Source organism: Dermacentor silvarum, chromosome 3 (assembly GCF_013339745.2).
Source record: "Dermacentor silvarum isolate Dsil-2018 chromosome 3, BIME_Dsil_1.4, whole genome shotgun sequence".
In the NCBI taxonomy this organism is placed as follows: Eukaryota; Metazoa; Arthropoda; class Arachnida; order Ixodida; family Ixodidae; genus Dermacentor; species Dermacentor silvarum.
The window spans coordinates 89,376,101-89,389,354 of NC_051156.1; the positions used below are offsets into that span (position 1 = coordinate 89,376,101).

The 13,254-nt window shown below is 46.5% G+C and overlaps 1 protein-coding gene across 2 annotated transcripts in view; it reads right to left on the reverse strand.

Moving 5' to 3' along the window:
- Nucleotides 1-7,803: 7,803 nt before the first annotated feature.
- LOC119444543 (uncharacterized) overlaps nucleotides 7,804-13,254 on the reverse strand; it is a 112,343-nt gene continuing 106,892 nt past the window's right edge. Inside the window, exons 2-3 of one of the 2 annotated variants that reach the window (XM_049663418.1) lie at nucleotides 9,818-10,639; nucleotides 7,804-7,961 (exon numbers count right to left, since the gene is read on the reverse strand). In XM_049663418.1, coding sequence (XP_049519375.1) covers nucleotides 7,822-7,961; nucleotides 9,818-10,639 — 962 coding nt within the window. In that variant the 3' untranslated portion in view covers nucleotides 7,804-7,821. The remainder of the gene's footprint in view (nucleotides 7,962-9,817; nucleotides 10,640-13,254) is intronic. The other variant, XM_049663419.1, reaches the window with a different exon arrangement.

Here is a 13,254-nt window from a genome sequence, read left to right on the forward strand (position 1 = left end):
TCAGTCGGTCAGTCGGTCAGTCGGTCAGTCAGTCAGTCAGTCAGTCAGTCACTCAAAGAACTTTATTTTAAGGCCCTGCGAGTTTGTGGGACGGGCAAATGGTCCCGTCTAGGTGACGGCCAGGAGCTCTTGAGCCCTGGCGGCTTCCTCGGCCTGCTGGACAGCCCAAAGTTGATCGTAAAGGGCAGAGCTGAGCAACACAGTCTCCCAGCGCACGCGGAGGCGATCGCGAGAGGCTGCATCCCCATTATTGTTTGTTACGCCTCGACATTCCCATAGCATATGTTCCAGATTGGCTCTAGAACCACAGTTCTTGCATTTATCTGTGTTGCACATGTCTGGGTAAATGAGGTGTGAGATCGCCGGGTTCGGATAAGTTCTGGTCTGTAATTGCCACCATTCGACAGACTGCTTTTTGCTGAGCTTTTGGTGAGGTGGTGGTTAAATGCACCTTTGCAATTTGTAGTGTTGTGTGATGTCAATAAATTTGGTCATACGATCCTTCCATTCCCACTGCTCTCCATCCTCGTTCTCAGGAGTCGCTAAGGTGCCGGCCTTATTATCGGCCGTGACTCGGTCCATAAGCCCTCGAGCCACGTCATGGACCGTCTTATTATTATTGCTGTCTCCTGGCGAGGTGGAGGTGTGAGCGGGTGTCCATATTAAATAAACATTCTTTTCTTGACTTTTGGTACCTGCCATCAGGATTCGTATTGCTTCAGGAGATATTCGGCCATTAGCGAAATTTCGTACTGCCGCCTGAGAGTCACTGACTATTACGTCCGCTTGGGTCTGTGATAGTGCTAGCGCAATAGCTCTCTCCTCCGAAGTCTCGATGTTCACTGTGCTTGCCGTAACGCATGTTTTGCACTTCTTTTCGTGATCAATTACTACGGCTGTAAAGCCGCGCCTGTGCTTGTATCTAGCAGCGTCTACAAATACTGCGTCTTTACTATTCCCAAATTTCTTTTGTATGACCATTGCTCTGCTTTTTCTTCTGCCTTTATGGTACACGGGATGCATGTTCTTTGGTAATGGAGGAACGGTTATCGTATCCCTGACACCATTTGGGATGTCCACTTTGGTTCCGTTTTAAGTATGGTACCCAATACCTTAGTCTTTCTAGTATGTGTCTTCTTAGAAAGGCGTTCGTACTGCGCTATCCGCTGCGCCTCTATGAGCCCGTCTATTGCGTTCTGCAGGCCTAATTCTAATAGCCTGTCGGTACTAGTGCTGATTGGTAGTCCTACGGCTTGTTTATAAATTTTCCTAATCAGGCATTCTAATTTAATCTTTTCTGCAGCGTACAATCTAAGGTAGGGTACGACGTATACGATCCTGCCGATAACGGATGCCTGTACCAGTCTGATCATGTTTTCTTCCTTCATTCCACTGTGTCTATTGGCTATCCTTTTGATCAACCTCATAACTTGAGGTACTGTCCCTGTCAAATTCCTAATGATTTCTCCATTGTTGCCTTTTGCTTCAATGAGCAGTCGCAAAACTCTGATTTTATCAACCTTAAGTATGGGTTCATCATCGGCAGTCTTCAATTCTATGTCCGTTTCTAGATTATCTGCCCCCCTGTAGCTGTTTGGTTTACGGCCCCTGTGAGTCACCCTGTACAATAATAATTCTGATTTTTCCGCCGAGCAAACCAATCCGGTTCCCTCTAGGTATTGTTAGACTGTTTCAATCGCGCTTTGGAGTGTCTGTTCTATGGGCCCATCATTAACCTCCTTTACCCATAAGGTAATGTCAGCGGCATATATAGTATGGTTAAGGCCCTCAATTTGTTTAGTTTCGCTGGTAATCCGAATAATGCCAGATTAAACAGCATCGGCGATATCACTGACCCCTGTGTTGTGCCGGCGCTACCAATCTCAATGTCTTCCGAGACGAGGTCCCCCACGGTGATCTTTGCCTTTCTGCTGGTTAGGAAGTCACGAACATAATTGTATGTTCTCCTTCCTAATCATAGCTCTTCAAGGCTGCTGAGTATTGTCTGATGTGTTACACTATCAAATGCTTCCTTTAAGTCTAAGCTGAGGATGGCTCTAGTGGATCTGCCTGGGTTGTCTATGATTGGGTGTTTAAGCTGGAGCATCGCATCCTGCGTGGAAAGATTCCTTCTGAAACCCAGCATGGTGGGGGGAAACAGGTCCCTGTCCTCGAGATAGTTGGTTAGTCTCACTAGGACTACATGCTCCATGAGCTTTCCAACGCAAGATGTGAGAGATATAGGTCTCAGATACTCCAGCTGTAAGCGCCTGCCTGGCTTAGGTATTAAGATGACGTGTGCCTTCTTCCATTGTTGTGGTATATTGCCGGTTTTCCAGCATTCAGTGATATATTCTGTCAATTTTGTTATACACTCATCATCTAGGTTCCTGAGTATCTTATTTGTGATTCCGTCTGGTCCGGGTGCTGATTTAGTATTAAGTTTTTGCGAGGCTGCCCTTACTTCTGCGTCACTAATTTCCCTGTCAAGTTCGTTGTTGACTACTCCTGTGTAGTCTCGGTGTATAATGGGTCTAGCCTGAGAGATATATTTCTCTGTAACCTCCCGTAGAAAGTCTTGTTGTGAACCTCCATTGGCATGAATTACCTTGTTAATATTTTGCTTGTATACCGCCTTAGTTTCCTCGGGGTGTAGCAGGTACCTGAGAAGGTTCCATGTCTTTGCGAGCCCTAATTGATTGTCCATGTTACTACATGTCTCCTCCCATTGCTGCTTACATAGCTGTTGTGCATGCTGCTCTATGTCTCTGTTTATTCTGGCTATCCTCCTTCTGATTTCGCGGTTGTGTCTCTGACTCCTCCATCGCCTTTCTAGCCCTTCCTTAGCCTCCCACATCTGCAGGAGCCTACTGTCTATGACTTCTAAGTGTGCTTCTGGTGGAACTATTTGTGTAGCCGCGGTTATGTCTTTCGTTAACTGCTCAGTCCAATCTGCGATGTTTTTAATTTCCCCGCTGGTATTCCTTCTAATGTTCCGGAATTTATCCCAGTCGACAATTTTGAGCTGATTGCCTTTGTGTTTTCGCAGTCCTGCCCTGACTGTTATTTATATTACACTGTGGTCGCTACCCACATCTTGCTGTGTATTTATCCACGGCGTGTCGCTTATGTTTTTTGTGAAAGTAAGGTCTGGCGTAGTATCGACGCAAACACTGCTGCCTCTCCTGGTGGAAGCTGAAGGATCGGTTACGAGGGTTAGGCTCTCCTGTTGCGCGTCTAGCCAGAGGTTTCTGCCTTTGGGACTCTCGAATTTATAGTTCATGACGCGTGTTGAGCATTACAATCTCCCCCAATTACCACCACACGATTACCCGCTATGGGGAGCGTTTTACGAAATAGTGTTCGCAATTTGTGTTTTTTACAGCTCGGGTTACTGTACACATTGAGGCTAAAAAGGCTATCTGCTAATTTCCGTGTGGGTATAATCTCTATTAAGGTACTGTGAATATCCCTAATTTCCGTGTCGTGTTGCACGACCGTAAGGTTTCGCTTTACGACAGTGGTTATGGCCTTCGTCTCCCCTTCGGCACCACTAAATGGTTTGTAGAGTGATTATTTTGCTATTCCGCGTGTTTCTTGTACCATTATGATATCATTATGATACTGTGAATATTGCACGTGCACCGCGTTTAATATAGCCACTTCCAAAGCACCGCTTCCGCTGGTTACTTTTTTTTCAGACACTGCTCCGCGCAACATTTCTAAATAACGGAAGGTAAAGATATCTGCATGCACCGAGTGACAGGTGTTGATAGGCGGCATTTTCTAACAAACCATTTCGTTTTCCTTTGTTTCCGAACTTCGCCGTTGCTTTGAACGCGGCTCGCAGCTCGGACGTTTCCGCGCCGCTTTTAGCGCTGGTACTGGCTGTTCGCCGCACCGCATCATAAAACAGCTGTAAAAGATGCGAAAAAAAATGTGACGGTAAAAATGTCACTCGTTTACGCGGCTAACAGTGACGCAGGGAAATACGAAGTGAATAAGTATTTAACGACGTGCTGAAGAACTGCCTGCAGTTTTACGAAAAAGCGGTGGAACCCATCTCACGGTAACTGTCGATGGTAATGCGTTTAGCATTGAATAACCATAGCGACAACGAATCCGCCTTTTTCATGGCGCTACGGCGCATGCGCCCTGCCCTGGCGGATTAGTCGCGAAACGTTTTGGAAGGGTCCCGCGCGCGGCCGTGCGGCCCCGTCTCGGGGAAACGTCCCTCGAAAAAAAAAAATGTGCTCGCACGCGCGCTACTGCCAAGTGCAAACTCGTGCTGTGTACCTCGTTGAAACTTCACTGGTAGCTCGACGTCGGTGCGGTACCGAAAACGTGCGTAGCTTAAGACTGCAACTCCACTTTTAACAGAAAGTGGTGAGGGCTTCGTCCAGACTGCACAGGGAACCACGTAGTTGCCGCCTTGCATTGATGGCTGTAATAGCAAATTTATCGATGAACTCCTGCGTTACACTTGGACGACACTTAAAAACACGTTGCTGACGAAGACTTCTTGCAGCGTCGGTCCTCGCTTGCTGGTAGTGGTAGCGTGTGCCCGAATTCACGTACTCGTTCAAGGCGCGGTAACACTGGGTCGATACGCGACCGACAAGACGCGCACGCCTACGATTGGCCGACAATTCAGCACTGTGTCGCTGAGACCATTTTATCATACCATGCCTACAAGACGTAACCGACGAGCGCGAGTTGCCGTACTGCGACGGGCTTTCTTGTCGACGGCACCGATAAAATCAGAGTGCCGACCATCGTTGGACCGAAACCCGTGCGATGGGCCGTCGAACCGATAACGCGATAGCCGCAACGGCTTCGTTAGTATATATAAATAATCGCGCTCAAAGTGAGTCAAGATATGCCTACGAAGTTGAAATGCACAAGATTCGACGCTCTCAATCCGTGCACATAAGTTTGAGCCGATGCTGATCCTGTTCAGCGAAGGTTAGACCTGGCGCCGTCGAGTTCGCGCACCCGCCACCGGCGGACCGGTACTGAAAAGTAAGCAAGTTATAATGAAGGAAACTGCTTTTATAGTCCAATTCTAGCCTTAGCGATTTGAAATAAACTACCCTTCGCTTCGATCGCCGCGTACACAATAAGCTGCAAGCGGGGACACAGCGCTGTGCCCAACGCCTGTGCCAACATCTGTACGTCACCGTTCCCTTAGGCTGCCGGTCGTATTAGCAACGTAGATGGGTGGGTTTTTACGTGTTGGCATGCAGACACATTTCTTAATTCCTGAGATGGACTCTTTATCTCTGCGTGAAACCCGAAACAAGAGACGGTACATTCGGTACAGCAGCATAAACAGCCGCTTCGCTCATTTATATACCAACGGTGTCAGCCATGGCATCCGCGTTTGTGCAGGAGAACAACACGGCCTTTAAATGAGCGCTTATGCGAGCACAGTTTGCTCTAATAATGCTTTATGACACGCGCAAACTAACTATCGCGAAGTTAAAGAAAAGCGAGAATCAGTAATAAATTAACAGCCCAATATTTGTAACTGGATCACAGTCGCCATTGTTTAAGTGGCTCAGCCGCTCATACTGACTCGTCTCACGATGGAACAACGCGGCTCATATGAGCAGATATGTGTTTTATTCTACGTTTTGACATTCTTTCATATCAGCGCCTTTTCATATATGCACCTTTCCCCCATTTTTTGACGCTAACAACGATCTGTGGCTGTAGATGCCGATGTAAACAACTGCATCGCTTTGCTAAATCCGACGCGGAAGGATGCGAAATGTATAAAGAATGTGTAAAAAGAATTACAAAAAAAAAAGCGAGGTGCAAGTGCAGGAGTTAGCGCCAACAAACTCCAAAGCAGCCGCTACGGCAGAGGGAACTCAGCGTGCCTTTATCGGCCGCACTGTAAACAAAACAGCACACTCAGGCCTGCTCACCCTACATGTATATAGTTGGTGAGTGCTACATGGCTTCCAGGAACCACATGCTGCCCCCCAGAAGCCATTAATAATTATTCGCGATCCACGAAACGCACAACCGATGCGCACTTAACACGGGCGCAGGTTCACAAATCAACCGGCGAAAGCCCCAGCACCCTACCAAAACGTTTCCAGCGGAGCGCGGCAGAGGGCAGCACAGGAAAATGAAAAAGGCGGATTGTCACCGTTGAAGCCAGTAATGTACGAGGCGTTCAGTAGGGTAAGATTCCTCTTTCGTGATTTGCTTAGGGCACTCGACTCCATCTACCCCCGCTGCTGCGAAGCCTACGCATGGCCTATGAGATGCATTGCGTGCCGGTGTCTGCGTTAGCGGAGAAACGCGAGCAGTGCCCACGAGACTCTTCTCTCGCGCTCCTTTCTGGACACGCTGTGCCATCTAGTGGCACTGCCGAGAAGCTCACGCGTGGCCTCCGAGACCAGAAGCGTGGCGCGCCGGTGCACGCGAACACTGAGAATTGTTTCCTATAGCATGCCATCAAACCATCAGCATCAGCATAAATCATCAGCAACAACGTGTTGCTGGAGTGACCAAGCTTTTTGAATATGTCTCTTCGCCGTGAGTGTTCGTTATTTGAATGAAAATACCACTTTATTTTCATCAAAGCTTGCGTGTTCTGAAATTTTGAAGAAAGGTGGTTACGGATGATCGCCACGTTTACCACCATATGCGCAAAGGAATGGACAAAAGCACTGAGCGAGAAACTCGAGCGTATTTCAAGAAATGAAAAAAAATTATCACAAGTAAAACAAAAGCAAAGTGTGGCTTGAATAAACAACAATTTACATATATCTCGAAACAACCGAGGCGACCTGCTCAACAAATGCTCACAGTCCCCGGGAATTACCTTCATAGCAGCTTTGCCGAAGGGCCTTCGAATGCAGGGCAGCCGTCTTGTTAGTTTTATCGTCGGGTTCACGTAGACTCCGTCGGAGCGATGTGGCATTGTAGACGCTTATGTGACAGTTACTTGCTAGTGTATGGTAGAAGGGAGGGCGTTGTTGCGGGGGATCATGGCGGACACAGGAGCGTCAATGAACTCCGCGTGCCGGATCCGGGCTGCCCAGCAGCTACGCCAGACAGCTGCTCTGAGCCTGGGCCTGATGCTCCCTGGTATGACACAAACACAGCGCGTCTCGGCCCTATAAATCGTCGTTCCTGGTAGCCCACAGAATATAAGTGTCCACTCATGTCTCACATTTGGCGGGTTCCCAATGGCTGCCTTGCTCGCTTGCTACTGGTAGCTAAAGGGCTCCAGAGCCCGATGGACCTCGCTATAGAAACTGTGGGTCCGTTGCTACCAGAAGCTCCTAGTCGCTTCGGATGACACTGGCTGCTGGGCACCGTTGAAAAATATGTGGACACGCGCCCCGCCACCAAGCATTGTACCGTGCGCTCCTTACAGGAGACCCTATCGCTGCACACCACATGATTGCAGCACGTCGGGCGCACGCAAGGCCCACTTGTGACAAACTCCTGATTGCGCACATTTGTCGTCTGAACTGATTTTCCTCCATTCACGGAAAACTGTTTTCAAGAGCACATCAGTTCAAAGATTCACATCGATACATCGCAACAAATGAAGTCACTATGATTTCAGTCCAAAACGATATGTATTCTTCTCACTTCCCACTGCCGCTTCTATGATTTGTCAGTATTTGCAGATTATGCTTAAGAAATACTCAGATCACTTGCAGTGCATGCGTGGAAGCGGTAGGAGAAGCGTGGCGCCATTCGGCAACAGCGGGAAAGACCTAGTTGAGCTTCATACGTGGTCAAAGATGGAGAGCGTGTAATATGTCTGACGAGCCATTTTGGCCGGGTGCCTTATTCGGTAGGTTCTTTATTTCTCATTTTCGTTGAGTCTAGACAGACCTGCAGGCCAAGCAGAAGTGCAGCGACCAAATCCACTGCCCCACATGACGTGTACAGATTGTCGTACGAGCCTTGCGTGTCGCGGAACGCACCTGCAATGAAGGTGACACGAAAAAGTGGCTTGTAGGCTCCGGTAAATAAATTGAAATATTTAATTGCACCCGTTGATGCTGAGAGAATTGCTCACGACATGCGGCTCATAGAAATTGATTACTACAGCACACAGACCGGGGTGTCACACGCGTATATTATGCACAAAAGTGAAGTGTGACCACTTGGGCATCTTTCAAAGTGCAAGCTTGCGTGTACTAGATTAACAAGATGAAAATTATAATGTTCTCCACCATTTGCACGGAGTCTCCTACTTTTGCCGTAAAACACTTATTGGAGGGTGTTAGCGAAAAGGTTCAACAAACAATGTTTTTTTCGCTACTACTTTGTCCTCGGCGAGCGGTTCCAAATCTATCTTCGAATTGCCGATGCACCTAAATCAACAACCTAGTCTGCTTAATTTATGTGCTTTGATGATGAATCCTCAGAACCAAAAGTTACGATTAACACTTCGCCCGTTAAAGATATTCATACATACTACACTCGTCATTTTTTAGGTAAATGTTTAATAGTAAGCTGACACCAAAACGACGTGGCGTTGGGCTTGTTTATGTTCAGAAATAAACATGTACGCAGAATGGACATTGGAGGGAAGGCCAACCACAACGGTATGCAACTACCAACTGCTTTCATTGCTGCTTGATTATCACCTATATATACACGAATGGATAACGAAGGAATGGATAACGAAGGATAACGAAGGAAGCACGAACACCTGATAGGACGCCATCTTTCACTTTGCATTACGCTTAGACAACGTTTGATTTTCGAATAAAACTGCAGTATTATGCCTGATGCACTTGTATCACGCTTCTTTGATAAATTATGCCTTTTAGAATTGTCTGGCAATGACATTCCTGCTTTTTCCTAGTATTTTACTATATCTGTCTCTTAGATTTGATTCACATTGACAAGATTCACAATGTGATGGCATATGCAATTTTAAGGTATTATTTATCCATCGTGAATGTTCGGTAGTTTTTCGTTTAAACAGTGACCTGTTGCCCCTACGCTAAGCGTCACCACATATCAGTAGGATTTAATATACTAAGAAGTATCAACATAGCAGGAAAAATCAGGAATCGCTACACAATTGCCAGAAGCGTAACTGAGTGATTCTGTTGTAGTTCTATTTATCTAACAAATGATGGTAATACACAATGCAGTGTGAAGGAAGGCGTCCTATATAGTTCTTGCGCAGTTCTTGTTTTTTCGGTTTTTCTTATTGTGAATTCGTCTGTAGTTTTGTGACGACCAAGAAGCAGCAAAATTAGTTGGCAGTAGCTTTCCGCGGCCTGTTTGTTCTTGCGTTCCGCGCACAGCATGTTTATTTCGTTAGCTGATTTGTACACAAAGCGGCATAAATTTTGTCGGCCTCGCATAGTATCAGTAAAGCAGAGCATACAGTTTTAGAGCTGCAAGTTCACGGCTGCACTGACATGAACAAAAAATTACGCGAACAGTATGTAAAATTTCAGAGTTTGCCTGAACACAGGCTTGCCTGAGGAGATCACGGACTGCGTTATAAAATATTGACAGATATGAAAATACTTAGTTGCTAAAAAAGCGGCATCGATGGCAATCTGTATATTTAGTGGTTTCTACACAATTTATAAGGGCAAATCGTGTAATACGGCTACAACTTCGTTTGTGAACATGCTTGAAAATCACTGCACGCATTCAATAAAGCGTCCGGGGGGGAGAACAATACATAAAATCACTGACTAATTTCTGTAGTGAGCTGCACAACAATGAGAGCTCCAACGAACCCTTTGAAGTATAAACTTTTGTGCATCGCCCTTCTCCCTAAAAATAAAATGAAATGCAGAGGACTCACCTATAATGGAGGGCTGGAAAAATATCAGGGGCATGGAGAGCAAGCCCATGATACCCCAACACACTGCCACCTTCTGAACACCCAAGTAGTCCGCGACGAGCACTGTCTTGATGGTTGCCAGGTAACCCTGCTGGGCGCCAGCAAGGAAAGTGACCGTGGCTACGGCAGCAAAGCTGGCGATATGCGGCATGAGCAGGAAACACAATGATATTAGCACGAAACAGCAGGAACCGATCACGCACCGTCCGCGCGGCGTCGTGTCTGATATGAGCGGTATCACCAGGCGTCCACAAAAGCCGCCCGCGCACTGGCAGCTCACGAGGATTGCGGCGACGTCCAGTGACACCCCTTTGTCTCCGGCGTAGTCCACAATCGTAAAAGCGAGTATAGGAAGCGTGATATCCGCAGCGACGATGGGCACTAATATTACATAGAACGTTGGTGTCCGGAGGACGTGTAAGACTTGCGATATCACACCAAATCTCTCTTTGCGTTCCTCTGGAGCGTACGACATTTGCAAGCCACCCACTTGCTGTGGATATCGAGAATCTTGAGCTACAGTTGTTGCGGTTTCGGTCATTGCTTCCTTGAGATCTTCAACTTCAACCTCGACGCTACCGACGGGAGCATTGCGACGCTCAGTAGTACCATGCAAAAGTGTTTCTTCGACGTGTTCCACGCATGCATTGGCCAGAGTAGCTTTCACTTGGCCGTTTTTCTTCGAGCGTCTGCAACGACGCCACTCAACGGGTCGTGGATTTCGAAGTGAGAGCGTCAAGGGAAGAAGATTCAATGTCACACCACCAGCCAAAAGCATTGTGCCTGCTAGCCCGTACCTGGCGGATAGTTTCGATAGCATAGATGGACCGATGATGCCGGAGAGTGAAATTCCTAAGTACTGAATTCCTGTGGCCAAACTTCTGTATTTTTCAAAGTACGACACAATGTAGATGGATGTGGAGATCATAAGGAGTCCCAGTCCACATCCTGAAACAGAAATGTCGGCAAAACTTAGTGATCCAGTTGCGAACAATGCTTCTGTGACATTTGTATTTGACAACCTCAGAGCATGAGCTTGTCACTGGGTCGTCTTAAATTTTGAACAGGGCACACAGGACAAGAACATAAGAAAAGGAAGCACACAGTCCTGACTTTTAACAACTTTCTTACTCCGAGAAAATAACAGAATGTGCAATGAGACAGAAGTAAAAAAACCGGCACAAAAATATAAAAGCGATATGTAATCATGTCTCGTCACTCCAGCCGTTGGCACCCAAATACAACCACTTTTTGCTGTGCAGTGCCGAGGACGTCATACCTAATGATTGATTGCACCTGCTTCAAGGATTTCTCTAATTATGCGATTGCGATGTCTGTGAAGAATCGAAGAGCATTTAATAAAATCCGGGTCGTAGCCACACTTTCAAATTCGACGTACCTTATATCGTTTGAAGTTGAGTTGCACAAGATGCATATTTTCTATAGTAGGAAAGAATATACATGATTGGTATGTAATTTCGGGCGATATGTTTGTGGCGAGGATTTTAAGAGCAGAAAGATTCTTCACAAACATGGAAATAAGCGAGAGGTGTCATGCGCGAGCATGACGTTTATTGGCACTATCAAGTAAATGCTACGGTATGTAGGCATCAACGGCGGAAGTGATATGACATGTTGCCATGTAAATTTCACTTCTTCGTGATTGCTCTTGGTTTCTGTGTGGTTGTTTCTGTCTTTTGTTGTTGAATGTCAGCGCTGTGGGAGCCCTTCCAAACTGTTTTTGTTTTAAATTGTTCAATTTCCAACAACGCACTTTAACTTGTGCGTTAGGTCACAATGTATCATGGATATTTCACACCGAGAAACGTTCAATAGACGGTAGGCGAAAGCATTCAGCATTGGCATCTGTACACGCTTCCGTTGTCCGCTTGCATCAGCATATAACTAGTTCAAATTCAAATGCTCAATCGCCGATAGAGCAAATAGCGTATTGTCTTCCAAATTACAAGCGCAAAGAACACTTGGATTTCATATTTGGCACTACCGCTAAACATTTGCTTTGGCGGGACAATTATGACTTAAACCGGCGCTTGATAGACACAGTCCTGACACAGGCCATGACTAAGGCGTGTCGAACCTGAGTATTTTGCCATAGCTGAAAATAGGATACCCGACAGGGGAACATAAGCTTGGTTGCTGCAATCACAAGACTAAACTCTCAATATGCTTGCAGCCTTTGAATCTTCCATCTCACTCCGGATAGCCCAACTTGATGTCACTCGCCTGCTTATTTTTCTTCGATTGTATATGAAGAAAATTATTGGCGTTGCGATATACTGCCATATGATTTCGAAATGACGGCTCAAGGTGTACTAGGGGCAAATTGCGTTCTGGTACCTGTTTATTCTCAAATGCGCTTGTATTCTTTTCTGCACACATACTCCCACTAAGTTCGTGTGTATATGTAGAAGTAGAATATCGTTGCAAGAGTTCGTCATGTGCCAAGAACGCACCAAGTTCTTGGACTATATATATATATATATATATATATATATATATATATATATATACCATTTCATGAGCTGGTTTCCAAACTTCGAACGAATCTCCTGCTCGTGTCCGCGCTTGCTTTTGTCTGTGCATTTCGTGATCGTGATAGAGCATAAAGCAAGTCGTGGCATATGTTTCGCCCCCAGAAACCTGCCACATTCATTTGTGTAGTTACATTTAGGTGCAAGTTAGAGTCCCTCAGTTGGTCAAAATTACTTAGGAGTACCCCACAACAGTGTGCCTTGTAATCGTGTTTTTGACATGCTGCACCTCAGATTCTTCTTGTTTTCTATTTTCTTTATTTTGTTCCGCAATCGCCACAGTAACGCTTTGTGGCGCCAACTAAGCGACTTTGATAAGGTCTCTTTGCCGTTTGATTGAGGAAACTACAACACAGTTTACTGACAGCAACGAGTGTTCAGCGTATTGATATTCATAAGCTCACAAGCGAAACCATTCAAAATTAGTACAAAATTAGCATAGGAGTGTACAGAGGAGGAGGAATAAACTTTTATTGCGGAACCAGCACTTTAAGATGGCCGAGCCGAAGCCTCCCATGAGGGGACGTCGAGGGCTTGCTTCGCCGCCGCCTCACGGGCGTGCTGGGTCGCCCAGGTTTGGTCGTCGAGGGTGGAGCTCCGCAGAGCCTCACGCAACCTCAACGAGAGGGTCGTGGTGTTAATTTGTGTGTACTGTGCTGGGCACTCCCACGGCATATGCGGAAGCGTAGCCGGGTGAGTGCCACAGCACCGGCAGTTGGGGATATTGTAAACTTCAGGGAATATAAGGTGATGGCGGGCGGGTGAAGGGTACGTATTTGTTTGTAGCAGACGCAGGGTGGTAGCCTGCGCCCGGCTGAACTTGGGGTGAGGTGGGGGAAGGTTCGG